Consider the following 27,607-nt stretch of genomic DNA (forward strand, 5'->3'; position numbering starts at 1 on the left):
ATACAAAAATAAAAACCGAGTCTATCTCGTATACCGCAGCGGGGTCTTGACTTCACGTCCACTCCGCGTTATACTTATTTTCGCTTCGGGTACTCTGCTCTTAGACACTCCCGGCTCCGCGACACTCTCGGCCATAGCAACTCCCGCACTTTCGCACACATTCTCTGAAGGCGGTCCCTGGCTGTTGCTCGACTCCACACTGATGTCGTCACCTGGCATCTGAACCCAATCTGTTGGGCATTCCAAGGGGTAGAGTCGCTGGATGAGTCTGAGAAACTCTCCCCTTTCAGTAACAACTCTAACTAATCGAATCTGGCCATCCTTTCCCGGAAGAATCTCTATCACACGACCAATAGGCCAACTAATACGTTTGTCTTGGTCGTTTCCCACGAAAACTACCTCCCCCACTTTAACTTGGTGGTTGAGGTTCCTCTTAGACCATACTCTTAACTGACCAAGATACTCACTTCTAAATCTTTGCCTAAGGTCCTTCAATAGCTTATGTCTATGCAAAACCTTTCTGGATAAGGTTTTCCCATCTACTGCATCACAATCAGGAACTCCATCCTCTATTTGATCCCTAAGGAACATCTGTGGTGTCAACGGTACCAAGTCATTGGCATCTGTTGAAGGGCAGGTGAGTGGTCGAGAATTCATAACTGATTCGCAATCACAGATGACGGTTAACAGACTTTCATAGTCAAGCGAAGCACGCCCTAATACCTTGCGCAACAGTCGCTTTAATAAGCCTATCAAGCGTTCCCAAAAACCTCCCCACCACGCAGCCGTTGGTGGGTTAAATCGCCACTGGATACGTTCGGCACTACTGTTCTCGGCGATTTTCTCAAAGTCCACCTGACGAAACGCGTTCTCGGTACCGACGAAGTTAGTCCCATTATCACTGTATATCGTCTTCGGTCGACCCCGTCTGGCAATAAAACGTCGTAACACTTGCATAAAGCACTCTACCGATAACGAGGTACAAAGTTCGAGATGTACGGCCCGATACACGGCGCAAGTGAAAAGACATATCCACGCTTTCTCTCCAGTACTCAAATATAACGGCCCGGCAAAGTCTACACCTGTTGTCTCGAATGCTAAGGCGTCCCGAACACGATCTAGCGGCAACGGTGGCGCACTCACCTCAAACGACTTAACCTCATGTCTTTTGCAGACGACGCACTTGGAAATCGCGGATTTTATAGCGCGACGACCACCTAAAATCCAATATCGTTCGCGCACGATAGCCATCAGTCCTTGTGTTCCGACATGATACGACTTGACATGTTCGCGTAATAGTAGGCTATTCACTATAAAATGCTTGGCTGGCAAAACTACTGGAAAACGAAAATATTCATCGTCGATTCTATTACTTATGCGAGACTTCAATCGAATCAAACCACTCTTGTCTTTGAAGGCTCCCATTCCACACAATTTTTTATCGTTTTCGTCCGAAAACGTCTCTTTTTGTACTAGCTTGAGTACCAATGTTTCAGCTTTATCAAGCTCCTCAAGGGTTAACTCTCCCTTTTGTTTGTCGTCCTTATTTCTAGCATTATTGGTAAATCGACAAATCCATGCGCACATGCGCAATGTCTTCAGATACTGAGAAAAGTAATTAAGATGCCAATCAGCTAAGGTCATACCATCTTTCTCACGGTTAACAAGGACCGTAACTAGCTTTTTCTTTTTCTCCTTGTTAATCTCTTCCTCATCGCAGCTGTGATTGTCTCGGGGCCATGATGATGGATCTTCATAAAGCCATTGCGGACCCTCCCACCATTTGGACTCTAGCAACTGTTTAAACACGCGCTGCGCTTGTGAGAGTATGACTCTTTTAGTTATAGGGTTTTCAAGAAGTAGATCTGTATTTTCATCCTCTTGTCGTAGACACAAGGTGTCATCTATCTTGTTCCATTTTATTCCCAAGACTTGGGTCGAGGCATCAATAGTGTCATCGGGGGGTTGGCCTGTATACTCCCACCCTCTGAGATCAAACTTGCCTTCAGCCATTATTATATTCGACTCTTCTACAAAAATTCGCAGCTCCTGTTCATTAGCAATACTAGTAACGCAATTGTCAACGTAAAAACTATGCGACAATTTTAAAATAGTGTCTTCCGAAACATTCAGCAGTTTTGACGCACATCTTGTTAACATCAAGGAAAAATGATGTTCTAGTGAAGCTCCTAATAAAAACGGACTACTGCTAATCCCGAATACCACACGACAGTGGCGGTACACCTTTTCTTTCCCTGCATCATCTATCCAAAGAAAACGAAGAAAATCTCTGTCAGCTTTGTGTATCCCAATCTGTAAAAAGGCTTTGCGAATATCTGAGATTACACCGATTTCTTGTCGTCTGAATCTTAATAAAATAGCAGGAATCAATTCAATCAAGTTAACCCCCTTTTCAAGGCACTGGTTTAAAGAAGGTTTGTCTTTTTCTTTCGCTGAAGCGTCAAAAACTGGTCTGATTTTTGTGGACGCGCTATTAGGCTTAATTACCGGCCTGTGGGGTAAATAATGACCTCGGTTCGGCTGCTCCTCGAACACTTCCTCAATTATATTTTCATCCAGCCATTCTTTAAATATTTGGCCGTAGGCTTCAAGATATCCATCTTTGTTTATCTTCTTCAACGTGGTATCCAGCCGTTTCTTAGCCATCTGGTAGTTACTTGGTAATGCCGGATGTCCTTCTAACCATGGCAGTCTGGTTTCATACCTTCCTGTGGAATCTGTTGCAACAGTCTCAAAGAAAAGTTGCTTTGCTGCTAGCGCTGTTTCTTCCCTTGTCTTCCTTTCAGCCGGATCATTGATACCCAAAGCATCTAACTCCCACAGTTGACTAATCGACGCATTGCTAATAAAATGAAACCGTTGTCGCGGTGCGATTGTCCTGTTGATCTAAAGGTATCTTTCCCATCAAAGTCCAGCCCAATAAGGTTTCTACAGCTACCAGTCCACATCCTAAAATATGTCTTCTTCCGGTATAGAGTTTTCCTGCAATATCTGCACCTATTAAAACCTCTATAGAAGATGTATCACCGGAATCTGTTATCTCTATATCCAGCCTCTTCAGTTCTTCCATCCAGGAACCATTAAATACGGAAGAAATATCGCTACAAATTACGGGCTGATCTAGTGCTTCAAATGTGCAACTGTAGTTATTATAACTCAAGTTAACGTCATAACAATCATGTTTTTGTGCTAGTTCGCTACCTCCGAATAATCCATGTACAAGGTTAATCTGTCGTTTACATGGATAATCTAATAATCTAGCAGTGGACCTCAGAATATACGTCTTTTGAGATCCGGTATCTATTAAGGCGCTTACAACTCGCGTCTTGCCTAAGTGGTTCATTTTGAGGCGCAAAGTTTGCAAAAAAACAGTAGTAGCCCTATTGGCCAATGACTGATTTATTTTCGGCACAGCTTGACCATCATTCTCTATCTTAATTTCCTCTTCCTTTTTTGCCTTGCCCATCGAAAATTCTCTGCACATTAGGGGCACATGTGGTTTATGACAAAGTAAGCAACTTAATTGACCACGGCATCTTCGAGATTGGTGTCCAATTTTCAAACACCGGAAGCAAGCACCTTTCTCTGTCAAAATATTCACTCTTTGGTCATAAGTCAACTTCTGAGCCTTGAAGCATTGACTGCTTTCGTGTGCATTTTCGCAAAATACACATCTATGATTTGTACTATGGGAATTCATCAAACCCATCGCCGAAGGAAACTGGGGTTCTTCCTCTTCAGGTATCCTCTTTTTCGGACCATTACGTTTAGAATTCCCAGACTTAGTACCTGATACGCCAAAGCCTTCGATCGCTAAAGAAACATGCTGTTCATTGTCGACTTCATTTTTCAAGAATTGCATCAAGCTTTTGAGTCGATTTTCTATGGTGGAAATACCGGCACTATTAATAGACGTTTGTGACCCAACATCTTCCGGAAATCTTTGCCATATCCTTAATAAATCCGCGGGTAGACACGATTCGACCAAAGGAAATAACATAGCCGCGTATTTATCCGATTTAATACCTAGTGTCTCCAAAGCCCTTAACTGAGTCTCTAACCTATCATACAATAAAGAAATGTCTAATTTATTGCCAGACGAAATATTATTTAAAATATAAAGGAAAAGATTCCTCTCATTGGCTGTATACCATAATAAAAACTTACTAATGAAGTAAAAACCTCACATGTAGGTAGGTGGTATATAATTTATTAAAAAAAATTTTCTAAAAATGATCCAAGATGGATAAAATCACAAACGTTTTCGGACCAATCAGTCCATCATCAGGTGGTAGAAACCTAAAATAAGCAAACCACTGTATTAAAAAAGCCAAGATGAAATTTGACTGTCTGAAAGTTAGGAAAATTACAACATGTGGTTACTTACTTCAGATCCAAAGTAGTTGGAACTAGCTACATATTTAGGTCAAAAGACCTTAATGTAATAATAATTATGCCATTTAGGCTACAAAAATGTCGACAATAAGTCGATGTCACAAGAAATTAAATTGCAACGGTATTACAAAGTGGTCTTCATCTTGGCCTCAAACTGACAGACTAAGATATGACATTGAACGGATATTGACAAGACCTTCTAGGGAATTTTATGTGTATGTAGTTATATTGTATTTTAGAAATGCAAAAAATATAAAAAATATTTTTACTTAACTGAATGAATTTAATTAGATATTAAATAAATGAGTAAGAATAAACAATTTAAATTAATAGTCACATGAAATTATTTATGAAAATTTCATGGCGGTGAAAGCGAAAATTTTGCCAACAGGTAATGACGTCACTTGGTAAAAAGAAGAACAAAAAGAAAAATAAACTGAAGATAAATAAAAATAAAATAAAAAGAAAATTACCTGTTGGCAAAATTTTCGCTTTCACCGCCATGAAATTTTCATAAATAATTTCATGTGACTATTAATTTAAATTGTTTATTCTTACTCATTTATTTAATATCTAATTAAATTCATTCAGTTAAGTAAAAATATTTTTTATATTTTTTGCATTTCTAAAATACAATATAACTACATACACATAAAATTCCCTAGAAGGTCTTGTCAATATCCGTTCAATGTCATATCTTAGTCTGTCAGTTTGATGCCAAGATGAAGACCACTTTGTAATACCGTTGCAATTTAATTTCTTGTGACATCGACTTATTGTCGACATTTTTGTAGCCTAAATGGCATAATTATTATTACATTAAGGTCTTTTGACCTAAATATGTAGCTAGTTCCAACTTCTTTGGATCTGAAGTAAGTAACCACATGTAATTTTCCTAACTTTCAGACAGTCAAATTTCATCTTGGCTTTTTTAATACAGTGGTTTGCTTATTTTATGTTTCTACCACCTGATGATGGACTGATTGGTCCGAAAACGTTTGTGATTTTATCCATCTTGGATCATTTTTAGAAAAAAATTTTTAATAAATTATATACCACCTACCTACATGTGAGGTTTTTACTTCATTAGTAAGAAGTATTATTTATTACCAATTTGAGCAATTCCCGAACATATACCTCGATCTGCAAATCGTCGCGGCCAAAACGCGAAATTAGACAGTCTATAATCTTAGTGTAATTATCTCCAGTCGCGGGAAAACTATCAACTAGTTGCCTTGCCCTACTGCCCGGTACAGTAGCTTGAACTAAATACTCGACTTTATCGCTTAAGTCTATGTCTGAATCATGATGTATTTTTTGAAATTGTGACCAAAAGGGCAACCAGCTTTTAATGTTCCCATCGTACTTCTTGAATTCTAGCATAGGTAATTTGAATTTACGCTTACCTTGTAGGCTTCCTGTGCTCTTACCAGTTGTCCCAGAGGCCACCTCATCCTCAACGGACGCAGCTATCCTTGGTTGAACCCGTTCCTCGAACTGTATACTCAGGTCCGCAAACTTTCTGATGTAGCTGTCACTGTCTTCTATTTCCTTCAACAGGTCTTGTTCACTGGCATCCTCGTTTAACAGGAGATCATAAATTTCTTCATCTATTCTCCTTAGATGATCCATTTTCTGTCGTAATAGATCTAAGGATATTTTGATCTGTCGTACCTCACCTTTTTGGTCTTTTAATAGGTCCTCTAACTCTTTTGCTGCTTTGCTGAAAGTGGTACGAAGCACTTTGCGATGCTTTTCCTTGTTATCCATTTTCACTGCAAACTAAACACACACGTTTACCGAAAAAACTAGAAGCGAAACGTGATAAGAGTTCAGCGATCCTCGATACGCTTTTTCGTCACACCTCGTATGCACACACGATTAACTTTAACTTAAAGCCGTCCTGTCCACACGGTCGCCACAAAATGTGGGGCCTCTAATGATCTACCCGATCTTAAGACAAAACCCCCGAGATTCCAGTTTAAATAAAAGACTTTGTACTTTTACTTTCTATAATCAGCTTTAAAAGTTAACAGCTTGCACAATTATTGAATGACGAAAAATTAACCGTATATCTCTAAAATGGATAAGTTCTAACACACCGCGTATAATTAAAATGTTAGTAAATACCATAATCCGGAATGTCAAACGTGCATTACAGTATTTCTTGTCGAACCTATTATTACCACTTCACGATATCTTAAAAAGGTTCCCGATTTTCCGGAAACGTTCTTTGAATGCTAAAATGTGTTTTTTTTTATTACGCGGCTCGGAAAATCTACTCGATCACCGTCTTGACTTATAAATTCACATTTCAACACTGAAAACTATTTACGACGCTCTCATTCTGAAATTCTTGTTACGAACATATATGTGTCAAAGATCTGCAAACTTAGCATGACGTGATTTCTTCGAAGTAGATAAATATTATCAAAACAAAACGTATATGTCTTTATTCAGGGTTTTTGAAACTCCTAATATTATAACGATTTTTGAATACAGGGTGGTGCTTTAAACCAGACAACAATTAATTAAATATTTAAATGGCTCGAACAAATATGTTTAGTTTATTTAGTTGGCAGGACCCCAGTGGTGTCATGGTGTGGGAACGCGTGGGAACGCCGTTCCCGCACTGGTTAAGAAAAGAAAAAAAAATAATAGAGAATTTAGGTTTTGTAAACAAAAATTAGCAGTGCGTTCCGGCACTGCGTTCCCGCACTGCTAATTTTGCCATGACACCACTGCAGGACCCAGAAAATCATGAAAATTTCATTATTTTCCTTAGATGTCACCGGTAATGTGCAAAATATTCTTAACGCAATAACGATTCAAATTTGATATGTTTAATTTTATTAAGCACATCTATTGAAGAAAGTTGAGAGTCACCAATATTATCCGTGTATATGTTACAGTCCAAGTTGATTCTCAGTTAGAGTTGACTCCAACTAGTTAGAGTCAACCCCAACTGAAACGAGCAGTAAAAGTTGATTTTAAAAATTTAAATCAACTTTTACTAGTTGGAGTTGACTCTTCCTGGATCGATTCAGTAAATGTTGATTATACGAGAATCTCAATTTTGATGAGTGCGTTTCTTTGTTTTGACTGTTTCAACTACTTATTAGTGTAGTCTGTAACGTCGCCCCCGTTAGGTAAATTATTTTGATTTGATTTTTTGCACAAACTTACTCAAAAAATACATCCGTATAACAATCCTTATAACAAATACACAGGGTGTCACGCGGTACCGCGGTCGAAAAATTGTTTAACCAATTTCAGTAAAGTCAGTCAGTAAAGTGACTCTTTATCGAACGAGTCTGATATTACGAGCAGAGGAACAGACGCGTTCGATAAAGAGTATTGAGGTGGTGCGTACAAAATTGTATCGTCAATCATAAAAAACATTAACACTTACTTACAACTTTGAGGATTTTTTTTTTAATTTTAGACGAAATAAAATATTCGAATGACAGTAATGACAGATGACTTTTGCATGATGGCCGGTTTTGATGTTTAATCGATAGTTATCAATATTATATACCTACCTCAGTGGTTCCCAACCTTTTATGTCTGGCGACCCACCTTCTGATGTTTTTTCATATTCGCGACCCATCTCTCACCCATGATGATACGCTTTCTGTACTCTGTACGTCACTCGGCTACTGTAAGAGCCACGCCGCGACCCACCTGAAATCTGCCCGCGACCCACCAGTTGGGAAACGCTACCTAATTACTAAATCTGTAAAGTTTTGATCTATTTTGTATGAATATAATTGCGAAACACGACAGAATTTTACTTTTTGACATAAATTTTATTAATAATAAGATAAATTTTGTACAATATTTTTAATAATTAAAGTAAATAAATTTTAATTTCACTCAAATAAACAATCGACTGCTGCCATTGACCACTTACATTCAATCTCGGTTAATTTGATTAATTATCGCGGCAGGTAAAGTAACATTCTTCTTTCAATAAAACAAAGTGTTACTTTACTGCCGAAAATGAGGGTAAATGAGTACAATAATGAATGATTTTAGTGACGTTTGGCGATAAACAATGATTTTAACAAATTCGCAAAAATAAATTTTTTCACTTCGTACAAATTTTTTTTAGATCCTTTGGGCTTTTTTTTTCTCTAAAATTGACTGTTCTCGAGTTATTAGCGACTTAAAATTTGAAAAACGCCAAAATAACCATTTTCAAGGTTTAATAACTCGGTTAAAGATAATTATTGTGAAAGTCGAGCGAGCGACCGTGGAGTAACGGCATAATCGCTGGCCTCATACGCCAGTGCACGTGGGTCGAGCCCTGCTAAAGACAAACCATTTTCATTTCCAATAATGACACGAGCCGTCTCACCGTGCCTCGGAGAGCACGTTAAGCCGTCGGTCCACCTGGGCTAGTGTACATCGACACTAGTTACTTGAAACAGGGTTAAAGATGTAATTGGCGCCGGAACTGCCCGAAAGGCAAAAATGCCATACGATATTATATATTATGAAAGTCAGAAACTAAAAAAAATCAAAGATTAAAGCTACCTTTTTAAGATCCTGAAGAAATTTTTGTCATTATTTCATTAATAAGATATTATTTTTAATTATCAACAATGAGCGCTAACCGTGTATTGAGGCGGCCGTCAATGTGAGTGCGAGTGAGATTCACCATTGGACGGCTGGAATGGTGCATCTCTTTAGCACTCACCATTGACGGCCGCCTATTACGCACTTAGCGCTCATTGTTAATAATTAAAGATAAAGCTTAGTAATAAAATAGTGACAAAAATTTCTGCTGGATCTTGTAGAGGGGGCTATAAACTTTGATTTGGTCACTTTCTGACTTTCATAATAATGGATTTTAACCGAGTTATTAAGCCTTGAAAATGGCTATTTTCGCATTTTTCAAATTTTAAATCGCGTATAACTCGACAACAATCAATTTTAGAGAAAAATCACAAAATACCTTTTTTCTCGAGCGTGCAGAAATGTCTACTTTCGCGAACGCGTTTTAGTTTAGAAAGTTTTACTTTTCCGCACGCATGTTACTTTTCCGCACGCGTTTTACTTTTCCGCATTCGTTTTACTTTTCCGCACGCGTGTTAATTTAGATATGTTAATATGGCCTTTTAGTAATTATAATACATACAATAAACTAATATTTAGATATTATTTACTAATTTATTTCAAATATATATTATTGTGTTCATGTTTTAATGAAATTAACGCGAGAATTCGATGAAATAAAATAATTTTGACATAATATTCGAAAGTCAAATCAGTAGACAATAACAGTGGTTTTGAATCGTCGTCATGGAAACCAAGATTGTCGTCATGCTAACCAATTATGCTGAAAGTTTGGTTTTGACAACCTTGTCAAAGAATTAATTTGTGTATGTATTTTCATATTAATTAAATTACTTGATTAAGATTTGGTCATTTTTTAAAGACTCGTAGAAAAAATATTGTTCCTAACGCTTGCAGAAAGTCTCTTTTCCCCACTCGACTGCTTGCCGAACTCCCGCTTCGCGTCGTTCGGCAAACTGCAGTCGCGTGCGAAAAAGTATGACTTTCTGCACTTGTTAGGAAAATAACTATTTTTGCTCAGAATAACCCAAATTAACTTAAAAAAATTGTTCGAAGTGAAAAAATTATTTTTGTGAATTTGTCTAAAAAAAATTGTTTAAACAATTTATCGATCAAGGTACTGCCTGGCACCCAGTAGATTTGTTATAAGGACCTCTTTTTGAGTAAGTTTGTGCAAAAAATTCGAATCGGAGTAATTTACCTAACGGGGGCGGCGGTACAGCCTAGACTAATTTGAACATATTTAGTAACATTTAATTTCTAGAATCGGCTGTTTGTGTGAATCAGAATCAACTTTTACTAAATGGCATTGGGAAGAGTATACTTTTCCTAGTTGGAGTCTACTTTTACTAGTAAATGTTGAATATAAATCTTCATTTTATATTTATAATCAACTTTTACTGAAAACAGCCGTTAGAGTTGACTCCAACTAGTTGGAGTCAACTCCAACTGGATAATCAACTTGAACTGTAACATATACATATATTATATCTAACAATTTTTTTTTAATATTGTCTTCATCCTCATCTCGGAATATCCATAAAATTTTAAATAGCGAATGAATTTTATTTTCAGCATTAAATCTTCTGGTTAAATTGCTTATTATATGACAATATTAAATATTTCCCAGCGAAATATTGCGTCGGGCTCAAAATTATCAGTCGCATCACTACTAGGCCCAGACAAATCATCAAAAATCTCACAGGCTTTTTGCGCCGTTTTTCTTTATTTGATGTCAATACTGGATTTATTCAATAAATACTGGTATGACTAACTAATTTAGACTTATAACTAATTTAGATTCTTCAACATAGATTCTTCTGATTTTTTGTAAATTTTCTAGAAGCCCTGATATATTTTTAATTTCCATATCCATACCATAGTTTTATCTGACTGCACTGTAGTACTTGACTCCTGTGATTTGTTGTTGTTAAAATTTTAAACCAAATCGATTAAAGGTCATAATACTAAATATAACCGAGTATTATATAACTGAAGAGCAAAAAAACGGGAAAAATTACGTCTTTGGTCCGGTCGACGCCGGGCCCCTTACATCGCCGGGCCCCGGTAAAATGTACCGGCTGTACCGCCCTCTCGGCGGCCCTGCCTCCTACAAGCCATTCTTTAAGGAAAAATATCTAGAAAGCGGGGTCCAGGAAGGAGAAGAACATCAGGGTTGAAGAATGTCAGAACCTGGTTCAACAAAACATCTGTGCAGCTTTTTCGCACTGCTGCACATAAGGTGAGGATGAACATTATGATCGCCAACATTAGTCACGGATCGGCACATCAAGAAAAAGAGAAAATTAAAGTTTTCGTATTTTAAGATTTTTGTTAAGGGTGGTATGTTTCTAAAATAATGAATACAGTAATACCCCGCACTTACGCGATAGGTGGGACCGAGCAATAACCGCGTAAGTCAAATTCGCGTAGATAACTCAAATATTTGTTATTTCCTGCAAAATTTCTTCATCGCAGGCTAATAATTTTTTTATCCCTTGTTTGGTAGAAGAAATAATAAATAAAGTTTGTTATAGTTTATATTTTCTAAAATTTGTAAGCCCTTTTCAATTAAACTGAGACTTTCAGTCAAGTTTCAAACCGTTATTTGTTCTTCAGTTTAAACTGGATCCAAACAATCAAGCTCTTTAATGTCTTGTTCTTCCTCATGCATTCCTATGAGGTCATCAATACTTAGCTCCTGATTGTGGGAATTCAACAGTTCTTCAACGTCATCACTATCAACAACTTCTTAAATCGCATTACTAATTTCATAAAAATAACAAACACCCACTCGCAGACAAAACTTAGATAAGAAATACCTAATATGTACAAAATAAATTCTAGTGATGTGCTGATTTCGTGCGAAAAGTCCAAATATCTGTGTATATTGGATGAGCAATAATATGTGGGCAGTAATTATATTTCATCGATAATCGAGCGATTGTGTGGCGCTAAAAATAACTAATTGACAAGATTTGAAAATCGCGTAACTCTGGGTTCGCCTAAGTCGGGGTACAGTAAGTCGAGGTATTACTGCTTACTATATATTAGTATATAGGTAGGGTTACCATAATTTATTAAGTCCAAATCCGGACAGGGGTAGTCCAAGTGGTTGTAAAAAATGTAAAATGTTTTGACTGTGTTGCTACCTCTACATTATACATAATATGCGAAATGCATATGGCACAATTAAAAGTACAGCTGTTTCGCTACAATATGCAACTAACATCGAAAATCTCTGAAAGTTTAAAATAAATATACCTACGCCTATGTTTTAACATAATTTAGACCTAGAAAATAATATTACAGAACGAAATAACTTAACTAGATGCTGCGCAGAATGAAATTTCCCATCGCTGGGCTAAATGTTTTCCATTTTTTTAGTATAGAAAAAAATCCGGACATTTCTCATATCCGGACGCCAATCCGGATATGTCTTTCAAATCCGGACTGTCCGGACGAAATCCGGACGTATGGTAACCCCATATATAGGTATACTATAATGTACTGTTGCAACATACCATACAGGGTGATACATTAAGAATGCCCAATCTCTGAGTTGTCGATTCTAGACCTTAAAATATTAAGATTTAACCAAAATCACTTAAATAAAATGTGGCTCATTACGGAGTTATAGGGTGTTTTATTTAAACATTTAATAAATATATTTACCCAGTACTTTCAAACTATTTGACATATCCTTGTCATACTTTGCAGAAAGTGTGGTTACCGTACACCCTACTAAATTAGGATACTTAAACAAATGTTTCTGGCTATACCATAAGCGTATGTCAGGGGAGAGTGAATGGGGAATTGCTATTTTAGTACAATGTTTCGATTATTTATTATTTGGAGAGTCTATTATTTACATATAAAGTATTGAAAAATCTAAAAATTATTCTAAAATAGCAATTTCACCAGTGGCGTAGAATTTGGGAATCATTCACTTTCCCTTGTACGCTTCTGGTAGGAGCCAGTAACGTTTATTTAACATAAATTAGTAGGGTTTACAGTAGCTACACTTTTTGGAATCAATGATATGTGTATTTAAAATACTTTCAAAGTACTGGGTAAAAACAATTTTTAAACCAGCCGACCGTATTACATAGGTAAATTTTAAAAATTTGTATCCTATACTTTAAAACTATTTAACATATCCTTATTATACTTGGCAGAAAGTGTAGGTACTCTACACCCTACTAATTTATTTTAAATAAACCTTTCTGGTTACCACCAGAGCCGTGTGGCAGGGGAAAGTGAACGGTTGACCCTTCGCACATTCTACGCCACTGACGGAATTACTATTTTAGTGTAATTTCTCGATTCTGAAATACTTTCTATGTAAATAGTGTACATTCGTACCGATAAAATTATTAGTTTTCGAGATATTTGAAGTTGAAAATGAAAGGACACAATATATTAATTAAAATGGCTGTGCCGTTTCATTTTCAACTTCAAATATCTCGAAAACTAATGACTTTAACGCTACGAATGAAGAGTATATTATTTACCTACATAAAAAATACTGGAAAATCTAAAAATTATGTTAAAATAAATACCATAAATAACAGTTCAATCAGTGGCGTAAAATAACCTTTCAATTTACGAATCAGTGGATCTTTGATTCGAGCTGAATATGTTTATCACACTCTAGCCAGGAATGATTTCCTGTGGTTTCAGTTTTTATTACGTTTATTTTCATTAGCTCGTAAAATATTCAGTAAGAATGTAGAGACATTCCAAAAATAATTGGCATTTACTGTTGTTTTGCTTATTAGGTGTGTCTAGAGAGGGGTTGGAGAGAATACAACGGTGACACCGAAGGATGGAACCTATGGTGGAGAACTTCAGGATTTCCAGTTAGTCATCACAGGAGTCTATATGCTTGGCAGGTATAATATTTTTAAAGTGATAATTTTTAATAAAATCAACTTTGTTTTGATAAACAATATTTTCTAAACCGTCTGCCAATTTGTTGCATAGTGTTATGAGTTTCTGAACAACTTTAGATTTTAGACAATATAGTCCTTATTGCAGACCGAGTCGATAATGCATGCTAGCCTCCTCGGAATCTTCAGAGCTATTGTGCATGAGATTGCCTTATATTAACTTTTAAATATGATGACGTCTGGCACGTAAATTAAACAAGTGGATACCTATGGTAGGGGAGCCCAAGCGGGGACTTTTGCAGTTATTCGAGCGCGTCAGATTATCACCTTGTAGCCTGTAAATGTACCTCTACCATATATTGGCTCTTAATACATGGGAGTTCGTTAAGGGGAGTCCGAAAAAAATCTATCCTTAGAAAAACTCGAAATCGTCAAATTAAGATAAGGTAAGTTAAGTACATGCAAAACAGTGTATATTTCAAAAATCTGACGATTTGAGCGGGGCGTAAGAAAATGGGTGTGTCACAAAGTTTCACCAACAAAAAGCGAATATTTCGCGAAACGAACGTCAGATAGAAAAACTAAAAAATACGTGTTCAATATTTTTCAAATATCTATGGAATGATACCAAATACGACCCATTCACAGAAAGGGGTGGGGGGTAAACTTAAAATTGTAAATACGAACCCCGCGATATTTCACGAAATAAACATAATAATAGATTGAAAAACTGCAAAATACACGTATTCAATATTTTTGAGAAAAATTCGAGATAGAAAAATTTTCTAAAAACACATACAAGCCACGAGCGTAACTTATAACAAACGACTCTAGTCGACTAACCATCTCTGCAATTTACTGCCCGCCCAAACACAACAATAAACAAGAACAATACGAAGATTACTTCAAGGCATTGGGCAATAAATTCATAGCCAGCGGAGACTACAATGCCAAAAGTACTGTTTAGGGATCATGTAAAACAACCACTAAAGGCCAAGAACTATTTAAGGCAATGAATGCAAATAACCTCATATACCTATCTTCTAATGAACCTACTTACTGGCCATCAGACATTAATAAACTTCCAGACCTGTTAGACTTCGCACCTATCAAAGGTCTAGATATAAAAAATGCAAGATGGTCACATCTGATGACCTGTCCACCATCACAATACATTCAGATATCTTAAAAAAAGAAGTTCCCCCTATATCATATAATAAAAAAGCCCATTGGGATGTATACAGAATCAATTTAGATAACCTAATAAAGTTGGTTCGCTAAACTCAGACACAACTGGCTAGTGGTTTTAGTAAGTAATTTTGCCAATTTGGTAAAATTGGCAAAAAATAATTACTAAATAGTTAGTAATTTTGCCAATTTTGACAAAATTCAGAAGATAAAGTAATAGACGAAACACTAAATGCACTCTTCCAAATGGACCTGTCCATAAAAAAATTCTAGTAAGTGAAACCAGAAATATAATCATGAATAAACTTAACATTAAAAAAGCACCGGGATATGATCTTATCACGGGAAAAGTGATTCATAAATTTACACCCAAATGATTTAAATTACTAACATATATCTCCAATGCCGTCCTCAAACTATGGTACTACCCAAAGATCTGGAAAGTAGCACAAATAATAATGATCCCAAACCAGGCCAAAAGTTAAAAGAAGTTACCTCCTATCGACCTATTTGCTTGCTACCAACTATCTCCAAAATTTTCGAGAAAATATACGTCAAAAATCTGAAGTCGATAACAGAAATAATGCACTTAATTCCAAACTATCAATTTGGATTCCAAAACAAACATGATACCATCGACCAAATACATAGAATAGTTAACAATACGATGACTTGCAAGAAAAACGTTATTGTTTTGCTGCCTTTATTGATATGTCACAAGCATTCGATAAGGTTTGGCATATTGGACTCTTCTACAAAATTAAGAAGCTACTCCCACATCCTCACTTTCTGTGACTAAAATCATACCTAACCAATAGACACATCCTTGTCAGACAAAACAAAGAATACTCTTCTCTGAACGCCATAAAATAAAGTATACTCGGACCTATCCTGTATATGCTGTTCAGAAGTGATCTTCCTACTATACCGATGGCTACAAAAGCCACATTTTTGGATGATACAGCTGCTCTATCTTCACACGAAGACTCAAAGATTGCATCAAGACAACTTCAAAACCGCCCTAACAAGATACAAAAATGGCTGTTGGAATGGCGCATGAAAGCAAATGAACTAAAATCTACACATGTAACATTTACACTCCGTAAAGAAACTTGCCCACCAGTACAACCTAACAACAACAATTTAACTCAAGCCGAATATGTAAAATACTTGGGAATCCACCTAGACCGAAGACTTACATGGCGAAAATATATTTTCACTAAACGCAAACAGTTAGGACTACAGCTAAGCTGTCTATACTGGATCATTGGCAGAAACTCTAAGTTGTCTCTAGAAAACAAATTACTGGTCTACAAAGCCAACATAAAGCCTATTTGGACCTACGGTATCCAGCTCTGGGGAACAGCTTCTAATAGCAACATAAATATAATACAAAGGTTTCAAAACAAGACGATCAGGCTGATTCTTGATACTCCGTACCACGTACCCAACTCAGTGATACAACGAGAAATTCCAACAGTACAAGAAATAATAAGTAAATATAGTGCAACATATCGCGAAAGAGTGTCTGTACATTGTACATCCTAACGAGTTAGCCAAGCGTTTGTTTAAAGACTTGCATGAAGAAAGAAGTTTAAAAAAATCGAACCAAGAGACTTAATTAATAGGTTTCAGTAATATCATCATCATAGTCATTAACATCTTAGTAGATGTGTTGTGGTTCATAATTGGGCTTCAGCAGCTCGGACAGTTTGATTGATAATATTTCTCCACTGGTCGCGGTCATCAGTTACATGTATTACCTCAGTATACTGTTTGTTGAGAAGCTTTTTAGTAATGTCCGCCCATCGCTGTGGAGATCTTCCGCGTTGGCGTTGAGTCTGAGGCCTTCCTTGGACCACCAACCGCTCCATTTTGTGATCACTCCGATGGATATGACCAAAGAACTTTAAAATTCTAGAGTAAACGGTACTGGAGAGACGCTGATCCGGTTTAATTTCATCCAGAACCGAGACATTTGTACGGCGAGCCGTCCATGGAATTCGAAGCAGGCGTCTCCATGTCCACATTTCAAAGGCGTCTATACGTCGTCTATCTGATTCTTTGACTGTCCATGTCTCGCATGCATAGTAAAATATGGAAAAGACCAGAGTTGAAACGAGTCTCTTTTTGTTTGTCATAGTAATGTGACGATCACGCCAGACCCCGTTTAGTTCACTCATTGCTGCTCTTGCTAGTTGAATGCGTCTTCTAATTTCGGGTTCACAACTGCCTGTGTTGTTAACTAGAGCTCCAAGATATATCATAGATGAGACTACCTCGCATCCCGCAATAGTTTGGGTTTCAGGAAACTGTTGTTGGCGATCAATAACCATGATTTTGGTTTTGTTGTAGTTAACCATGAGTCCAAATTTAGCACTTTCTTCCTCGAGTTTTTTTAATAATTCAATAATTTCTTCTGGAGTAGAGGCTAGAAGTGTAGTGTCGTCTGCGAAACGCAAGTTAGATATCTTAACACCACCTAGGTTTACTCCTCCCTCCCAGCCATCCAAGACTCTGCGCATTATGAACTCCGAATAGATGTTAAATAATAAGGGAGATAAAACGCATCCTTGGCGTACTCCCTTCTCCAAAGTGCATTTGTCAGACAGGTATCCGTCCATTCGAATATATGCCAGGTTATCTTGGTACAGTTTGCTAATAAGGTGAGTCAAGTGTTTAGGTACACCCATTGTCGTCAATATGTTCCATAGTTTGTCCCATCTAACATTATCAAAGGCCTTTGTATAATCGACGAAACTAATAAATATCGGGATCTGGTATTCTCTGGCTTTTTCTATGATGTTTCTTACATTAAGGATTTGTTCTCTAGTACCTCTGCCCTTTACAAATCCAGCCTGCTCAGGTGCTATTTGCCAACTTATGAAGTTTTCTAGACGCCGTTGCAGTATGTAGAGGATCACCTTACTGGCGTGTGATATTAGAGCTAATAGCCTGTAGTTGTTACAATTATTTGTTGAACCTTTCTTATGAAGAGGTATGATTATGGTCTTTCTCCAATCCTCAGGCCAAACGCCTGTGTGCCATATTTCATTACACAATCGATGTAATATTTTCACTCCACATTCCGGAAGATGCTTCAAGACGTCTGCAGTAATGAGATCATATCCTGCTGCTTTGTTTAACTTAAGTCTTTTTAAAGCGAATTCCACCTCGGAAAAAAGTATGTCAGGTTCAGATTCAAAACTAGTGTGGTGTGTCTCTGTTGAAGGAGAATGGAAAGTGGAGGTCTGGCAGTCAGGTACAAACGGGGTGTCCGCTGGCATCTGGTCCGCATTGGCGTATAAAGACTTACAATACGCCCTCCAAACATCAATAACCTTGTCCAAATCCGTCTGTACATTACCTTCATCATCTTTGATAGACCAAGATTTCTGTTTGAATTTACGTGTGAGTAGTCTGACTTTATCAAAGAGTTCCTTGGTGTTATTTGTGTCGGCATGTAGTTGAATTTCTCTGCAGATTTTCTCTATATGCTTGTTTTTGTCTCGTCTACAAGCAGCCTGAATAGCTCTAGATAGCTGTCGGTACTGGGAATTCCTGAGAGGGTTCCCGATTCCAGCAATTTTAAGTTTTCTACGTTCTTCAACGAGGTCAAAAGTATCTGCAGACATCCACACTTTTTTTGGTCCGGTTGAGACGGCATTAGACTGTGCCTCGCAGTCAGCCAAGGTCTGTATCAAGGTATTTTTAAAAGATAACCAAATCTTTTCGGAATCATGAGTGGCGATAGTTGGTAAAATATTTTCGAATCTTTCATTACATTGGCTTTTAAATTGTTGTGTATCTTTTATTTTTGATATCCTCTTGTTTTGGATCCTAGCACATGCCTTGAATTTTTGCTTTAGCGTTGCAAAAAGAAGTTGGTGGTCAGAGCCGCAGTCAGCGCTAGGTCGTGTTTTACATTGGCTAATAGATGTTTTCCAGCGATGTTTAATCATTATGTAATCGATTTGATTTCGGTGTCGTCCGCCAGGTGAGATCCAAGTGTACAATCTTCTGGGGTGGTGCTTATACATAGAGTTCATTATTGTCAAGTCATTGTCAACGCAGAACTGGATAAGGCGGTCTCCCCTTGAATTACGTTCACCTATTCCATATCTACCCACAATATTTCGTATATGTTCGTCATCCATAGTAACACCGATTTTTGAGTTTAAATCACCCATGATGATAGCGATTTCTTTATTTGGGATATTTTGCAGATATGATTCCAGTTCGTTGAAAAAAGATTCAGTTGTATCATCATCAGCAGTTGAGGTAGGCGCATATACCTGAATCAAATGGACGATAGAGGGAGATCCATTTAGTTTTAAGGAAATTATACGATCACTGATAGCTTGATATCCCAGTATATAAGGAGAAAGAGATTTTGAAACCCAAAAGCCAACACCATTGATACTTTTGTTAGTGTTGCCTGAAAAGCACATGAAATGTCCCAAATTAGTTATGTAGTGCCCCTCGTTACGGAAGTGAAGTTCAGAGAGCCCGGCCACAGAGATATTGGTTCGTTCCAGTTCCTTCTCCAGAATAGCTTGTTTGCCCGGTTGTAAAAGACCACGGACATTCCATGTAGCTATGTTGTATGGTTTGCGGTTATTAAGTTTTTGTTTTTCACCAGTAGCACATTTCGCATGTAAAGCCTGATGAGTCACGTCTACATGCCCGGTAACTGATTTCACACATTCCTCCCCGGACGAGAAGATGCGCCGGGTGCCATCCGGATCGCGAAGCGCATCATCCGAGGCCTCGCAGCTATTGCTCATATCATGAACTTTCGTGGGTGAAATAAAGGGGTGGTTTTCCGTTGCCTTCCCCTTTGGTTGGGAGTGCTAATAAGGAAATTTGTTTAAACAGGGTTAGTAGGAAAGGACAATGGTATCTACTGTTTGGACTTAGTAGATATACCAAGGCTCGCGTTTGCAGGGTCGCATACCTGAAGTAGGACTATCACCTATTGGGTTTATAGACGAGTCTCTACCCGCTACCCTGAGGAAATTAGGGAAATTAGAAATACCCGCGCAAAAAGGACCTCTTCCACTCAAACACGGTCAAGAGGACTCATCCGACACTCGGGGTGTGGCTGAGATAGGTTCTTGGTAAATAAATGGGTATGGGACGAGATGGAATGTTGGGTAAGGACAGCGGTCAGCTGCTCCTGCGTTCGCCTCTTACGACCAGTAGGAGATACTGTGGGTGTATTCTTTTTAGCGGCCCGCATCCCACACGGGCCCAGTAATATATATTCAGTAATATATACATACATATTTCTGCAAATAGTAAAATATTGTAAATTGTAATTTTTTTTTTTCTCTCTGATTCTGGCCTTGGTTTAGAACTAGAACCCTTAGCCACGTAATTGTATAACTTATCACTAACTCAGGTGCAATGTGTAGTGTGTGTGTTGAGTAAGTGTCTTGTTACTGTGCAAAGTCGACGTCATTTTCTTTGCAAAGAGACGCTAATTGTATTCGAACGTCTGCGGTCCCTCCGGTGAGTACCGATCCCACAAGGTCAGAAACTATTTTCATTAATTAATTTATAATAAACCAAAAAATTATTGAACCTGGTGGGATTCGAACTCACTACCATTCGGAACTTTCGATCCAAAGGTTAGGACCACTGAGCCACAGACAGGGCCGGTTCTAGTGTTTTAAGCGCCCCTGGCAAAATAAAATTTGGCGCCCCGTGATACAAGCATATACAAATTTACTGCAGATATAAAAAAATTGCAAAAAAGGCAAAAAATCAAAATTTTACCATAAAGAACTATGTAAAAATATATTTGTTTAAAAAATAGTACAACCATTATTATTTATAACTTATCCAACATATGGCATAGCATAATGAGCACATTTTTTGAAGTTCAAGCGACGAAGGAGCGAGGTAAAAGATAAATGCACATTTCAACAAGCAGAAAAAAATGTGGATAAACTTTGTACAATCCAGAAAAAAAACATGTTGATTGTGCAGAAGAGATAACTGCATCCCCAATATCTAAACTGAGGAAGTGGCATCCACAGAGCATCAAAGAGCACGAGGATATTCTTTTCAAACACGAGCTTGTAAACCTTTATTTTTTCTCTTCATGTTAGAGCCGTCCTCATATCCTTGGCCTGTACTTGGCATGTCATATTCATGTAAATTCAATTAAAAATCATTCATTTGTTTTTTGTTATCTCATGAGTAGGCCTATGACTCGATACCTAGAAGCTATGGTCCTAAGTATCGAGTGATTAGGACAAACAATAGACTGCATACTAAAATTGAACCCGGTACTCTGGGATAAAAACATCAGTATAAAAACAAAAAGAAGAATATAATAAAATATCATGACCAGAAGCATTCTGACAACTGGGTGTGAAAATTGAATAAAAAATACGAAAACCAAATGCAAAATAAGAGAAACAGAGATGGAATTCCTAAGGAGAAGCTGCAGAAGAGATATAATAAATAACATAAAGATTAACGCTCGGTTTCATAATCAGTTAAAGTGGAATTTAAATTTAAATTTGGTACCTTTATCAATGCAATTCATATGGGTAAAGGTCAATGTTAAAATGAGCTTTAGTTAATGTTCACTTTAAGTTGATTATGAAACCGGGTGTAAGAAAAGGATGGTAATGAATTCAAGAGATAACAGAATACATAGAACAAAAGAGATTAACTTGGTACCGGCATGTCAGAATAGCAGATCACAATCAGAAGACGCCAATGCCGACTCGTACCACTTTAAGAAGGTAGTGCCAGAGCTCGAGCAGCCGCCAAAATTTTTAGTGACGGATTCACGATATTGTCAAAAAAAGGTATACTGACAACAAAAACTAAAAAAAAAATATGCGCGGATACTTTTATCTTATGTATCTTAAGTTTATTGATCTGAGGTGCCAAGCAATTGTCCAATATTGATCAAAACAGTTCCGTAAATTAATTAATAATAAAAACCTCTTAACCTACTACCAGCATTTACTGCTGATAGTGATAGTGCTTGAAAATTGTTATTACGATTTAGTCTCTATTTACCGATTTATAAAAATAATACTATTTCATTATTCACACACACATGCACAAATTTTTGTAATGTCACTTTTAAAGTTTACGATATATGAAGTTCATTCTTCTATTTTTTGGTTGCAAAGTTTTCAATGACTTTATAATTAAAATTATCAATACAATTTACAAAATGCTTTTCTGCAGATAGCATACCTAAAGCACTATGTTTTAACATCGAAAAACAGCGTTCTGTTTCAGATGTTGATATAGGAATGGTAACTAAAATACTTAAAAGTTTAATAGTTTCTTCAAATGTGCTTGTTAAACCTTCCCTCTACAATAAAACCGATAGCGAAACAGCCCCAGAGGTAGTACTTAATTCGTCTCGCTAATACAGTACCTACTTCTAATTCAGTTTTAAACCGAGTTTTGCTTAAAAATTAAAATTGTCTCCATATTTCGTTAAGAAATGATTCGAAAAACTGATGCTTATAAGCAGAAAACTTCTCCGACATAAATAAATTAGAAGCAACTAAATGTCCGGAGAAGGTAGACCTTTGAAAGATCTGGTACTTTGAATAATATGAACCTTTAAGTCGTTGTCTAATTCGGCGCTAAAATTAACCAGCTCCTTAAATATGCCTCTATTTTCTGAATTTTCTTTTTCGTCGTGACCTCTTACAGCTAACTTGAATGCTCCACAACACCTTATAACATTTGCAGTTTTTTTTCTAGCGAAAAACCACCAAAAAATTTTATTTTAAGATACTAATGTTCATTGTCAATTAATAAATTAAACTTAAGAAATAATCAAAATATTATCAAAATACCCACGATCATGATGCGCTAAAAGTTTAATTATAAATACAAAAACTTTTTAACAGAAAATAGACATAATAAAAGCGACAAACCAGCACGTAAAGAAACTCAAAATAAATAGACCTGGGCCCAGAGCACGCCAAATAGAATTCTATTTTGCTGACGTCACAAAATAGAATTTCATAATGGCAGAATCGACGGTTTCTAGGCAACGTGACGTCACTAAAATAGAATTCTTTTTGGCGTGCTCTGGGCACTGACATCATACCCTCGTGCCTGGCACAGAGATTCTAATTTTAACTATTTAGAATGTGAAATAAGCCACAATATTATTAAAAAATGATTTTTATTAACGTTTCGACGCCCAAATCGGGTGCCGTTGTCAAAATACAAAATACTATTAATATAAACAAAAATGTTGTTGCTTAGTAAAAAAAAAATTCTTCTAATAATTTATTTAATTTGACTCATTTATATCGGCAATTCAGATACATATGATACATTTTAAAGTAAAAGACTTTAAAATGATATTGCCAATATTTACGAGTTGCGTTCCTGGGACGACTTTACTGAAAGATAGTTCATTCGATTACATGAAATCAACCCCAACTCAAGAATATCCGTCAAAAAAAAAATCATAGCATGTGATCTGTCTTTAAAAAGACAACCACATGCAACGGTGACATTAAAATTCTCAAATTGTCAAAATTCTATCAAATTCTTAAAACGATGTAGAGATAACAACTTAATACCGAAGGGCTTGAGGTTACGGCCAGCATACTCAAGCAGAAGACTCCAAAATATTCTACATAGAGCCAGTTTGTCAATGATCCGGGAAAGGTTACAATTTCACAGGTCAAATTTATTTTTTATTGAACAAGACATCGTAAGTATTAAAGATTTGCTTTTCGGAATGATATCAAATTCTGATTTTGATCGAATTATTTTTAGTTTACACATAATTTATCAAAATTCATATCAGAAACAAAGAAATATACATTTAAATAAATTTAATATTCTTTTAGAACAAAATAGTATACATACTTTTGACAACCTAAATAGAAATAATGACATATTAGCGACAGTTGTCAATCTATCAAATAGACAGTTAAATGCAACGGAGAATTTGGTATTGTCAAAGGGTTTAAACTATGCTGTTACTCATCCATCTATTCCAAAATTAGACATAATTAGTTCAGTGGAAAAAATATCACAGTGTTTACCAACTCATGAAAAAGAACAGTATAGGGTACTATGTAAACTTGAATTGGAAAAGACAAATCAAATTGAACAGAACATCAGTAAAGAGGAAATTAAAGCTTTAAAAACTTTAAAAAATGATGATTCCATAACGATCCTACCAGCGGATAAAGGAAATGCAACTGTAATAATGGATAAAATACAATACGAGGACAAAATTACAGATCTAATTACAAATGGACCTTATACCAAATTAACGAAGGATCCAACGAAAACACTGGAAAACAAAATCTATAGAACTTTATTCAAATTTAAAAATGATCTAACATACTATCAAAGAAAATTAATTACACCTCATTACAGTAAGTCACCACATTTTTATGGAGTACCGAAAATTCATAAAGCGAACATACCACTTAGACCCATTTGTAGTACCATCAGTTCTCCTTGTAGTGAACTATCAAAATTTTTATTAAACATTATAAAACCATTTGCTAATAATGATGACACATTTATAAAAAATACAAAACATTTTGTAAACAAATTATCAACTATTGAGTTTAATCCAAATAATATTTTAGTAAGTTTTGACATAAACAGTTTATTTACAAATGTGCCATTAGATAAAACTTTAAACATAATCAAAACGAAATTAGAGAATGATGATACATTGACAACTAGGACAAAACTAAATGTATCAGCTATAATGGAGTTATTGACATTATGTACTAATAATACCTATTTTCAACTAAATACTGAATTTTATAAACAAAATTTTGGTCTAGCAATGGGCTCCTCTTTATCTCCATTATTGGCTAATATATTTATGGAGGATTTCGAAACTAATATCATTTCTAAACAAAATTTAAAACCCACTGTATAGTGGAGATATGTAGATGATGTGTTTTCAATATGGCCTCATAGATCAGAATTGTTGGATACATTCCTGAATATTATAAACGATCAAGAAGAGACAATAAAATTTACAATGGAAAAGGAATATAATAACACCCTGCCTTTCCTCGATGTTTTAGTCTTAAAGAAGGATACTGGATATGAGACTCAAGTGTATAGAAAACCAACACATACCAACAGATATCTCAATTACAAATCAAATCACAACATCAACGTTAAAAAGGGAATCATAAAATCCTTATATGATAGAGCCAAAATTACTTGTTCTAACGAAAATTCCTTTTTAGAAGAAAAACAATTCTTAACATCTGTTTTATTAAAAAATGATTATCCTTTATCGTTTATAAATAAGGAATTGTCAAGATTGGATCGAATGGAACAGAACAACATAGAACGGGATCCTACAACATTCACAAGAAATAATACGAGGAAAATATCAATACCATACATAAAAGGAATATCCGAGAAACTTAAAACAATAGGAAATAAATTCAACATCTCAACAACATTCAAAACAACCAACACATTGAGATCTATTCTATCTAAAACTAAACCTAACAATGAACAAGAAAGGACAAAGAATTGTATTTATAAAATACCTTGTGAATGCGAACAGTTTTATATAGGTGAAACATCAAGACCATTAAACGTTAGAATAAGTGAACATCAATCTTATATTAAAAATAGAGAATTTGATAGATCTCAAATATGTCAACACGCATGGGATAATGAACATAGAGTTCAGTGGAGAGATTCAAGTATAGTCCTGAAAGAAACAGATAGTAAAAAGAGAAAAATCAAAGAAGCGGCTCTAATTATGCTAAACGAAACCAATTGTGTCACAAATTCCTCGGTGGAATGCAGTAGGATGTGGATACCCATACTGAAAGAGGAAGTCAATAGAAAGAAAATACCACAATTAGTAAGTCAATAGTCGAGTTAGTACATATTTTATATTTTAGTATTACTTATATATCCATGTATTATTGATATTATTTATAATTTTAACAAAATTATAGTAAAGTCAGAATTTGGTATTAATTTTGAGAGTAAATTAAATGTAAGACCAAATACTTACGATGTCGGGATAGTATCACGAGGTTTTTCCTGGTTTTCCCTCGTGATTTACTATGAGATCTCTAACGCGAGAATTTTAATGTCACCGTTGCATGTGGTTGTCTTTTTAAAGACAGATCACATGCTATGATTTTTTTTGTGACGGATATTCTTGAGTTGGGGTTGATTTCATGTAATCGAATGAACTATCTTTCAGTAAAGTCGTCCCAGGAACGCAACTGGTAAATATTGGCAATATCATTTTAAAGTCTTTTACTTTAAAATGTATCATATGTATCTGAATTGCCGATATAAATGAGTCAAATTAAATAAATTATTAGAAAAATTTTTTTTACTAAGCAACAACATTTTTGTTTATATTAATAGTATTTTGTATTTTGACAACGGCACCCGATTTGGGCGTCGAAACGTTAATAAAAATCATTTTTTAATAATATTGTGGCTTATTTCCCATTCTAAATAGTTAAAATTGTAAAAATGCCACAAGAAAATAGCTTCAGAACAACACAGAGATTCTATATACTAATATTCCAATATAGCTCTTTTTCTGTCACTTACATAGAATGCTCGTAAAATCGTTCTCTCTTTAGTCGTGCCAGTACTGACTTCGGCACGAAGGAGATTCTCCTGTCGAATACTCTCCGCTGTCGGCAGGGATTGTATTACGCCCATAGTTGCCATATTTTATATAATTTATGAAGATCAAAAGAAATACACACAAAAAAATTAACAGGAATTAAAAAGTTTTGAAGATAAAAAATATGTTTTTGCATAGTTAGCAAGGTAGTGCCATGGCTCTATGGCACTACCTCACGGGCCGCCACTGGAAGACGCAGAATAGCAGATTGGAGCCCGATAGGAAGAAAGAAGAGAGGCAGACCCCGAAGATCTTTCAGAGATAAAATGGACGAAGCAATAGAAACGAAATCTTCAGGAACGGAACTGGCAAAACAGAAAGAACTGAAGAGAACGGTTGAGTGAAGGAATAGTGAATAGTGAAGGAAGAAACAGTGAAAACTGTGCAAATCCTTATGTACAAGGTGTTTCTAAATAAATGCGATAAACTTTAGGGGTAATGGTTAAGGGGTAAGGGGTAAGTTGGCTCGATAAACATATGTCTGCAAATGCTTCGTTTCCGAGATACGGGGTGTTGAAATTTTATTACAAACTGACGATTTATTTATTGCTCTAAAACGGTTGAGATATGCAAATGAAATTTGATGGATTTTAAGAGGTAATTATTGCGCATTTTTTCCTCGTTTCGTTTCCTCGAATTCCTCGTTCAATTTGTGATACAAAAATCTATCCTTCCTTTTTTGCAAAAATAAAACATCTTAACGCTTACAACGTATTCGAAATAAATTTCTATATACATATTCATATGAATAATAACGTGTCAGTTTTAATTCATACATACCTACCCAGTTTGTTTTTTTTTTTATTTCAAATTACACACCCATTGACACACAACAATGTTGATAATGCAAAATTTACATAACAGAAAA

The 27,607-nt window shown here is 35.9% G+C and overlaps 1 protein-coding gene across 3 annotated transcripts in view; it reads left to right on the forward strand.

The window, feature by feature from the left end:
* LOC114332797 (probable tubulin polyglutamylase TTLL2) overlaps window positions 1-27,607 on the forward strand; it is a 312,654-nt gene that overhangs the window by 190,334 nt on the left and 94,713 nt on the right. For all 3 annotated transcript variants that reach the window (XM_050645643.1, XM_050645638.1, XM_028282572.2), the window contains one exon: window positions 13,779-13,892. In XM_050645643.1, coding sequence (XP_050501600.1) covers window positions 13,779-13,892 — 114 coding nt within the window. Of the gene's footprint in view, window positions 1-13,778; window positions 13,893-27,607 lie in introns of those variants that run through there.

This window comes from Diabrotica virgifera, chromosome 1, assembly GCF_917563875.1.
Source record: "Diabrotica virgifera virgifera chromosome 1, PGI_DIABVI_V3a".
Classification (NCBI taxonomy): domain Eukaryota; kingdom Metazoa; phylum Arthropoda; class Insecta; order Coleoptera; family Chrysomelidae; genus Diabrotica; species Diabrotica virgifera.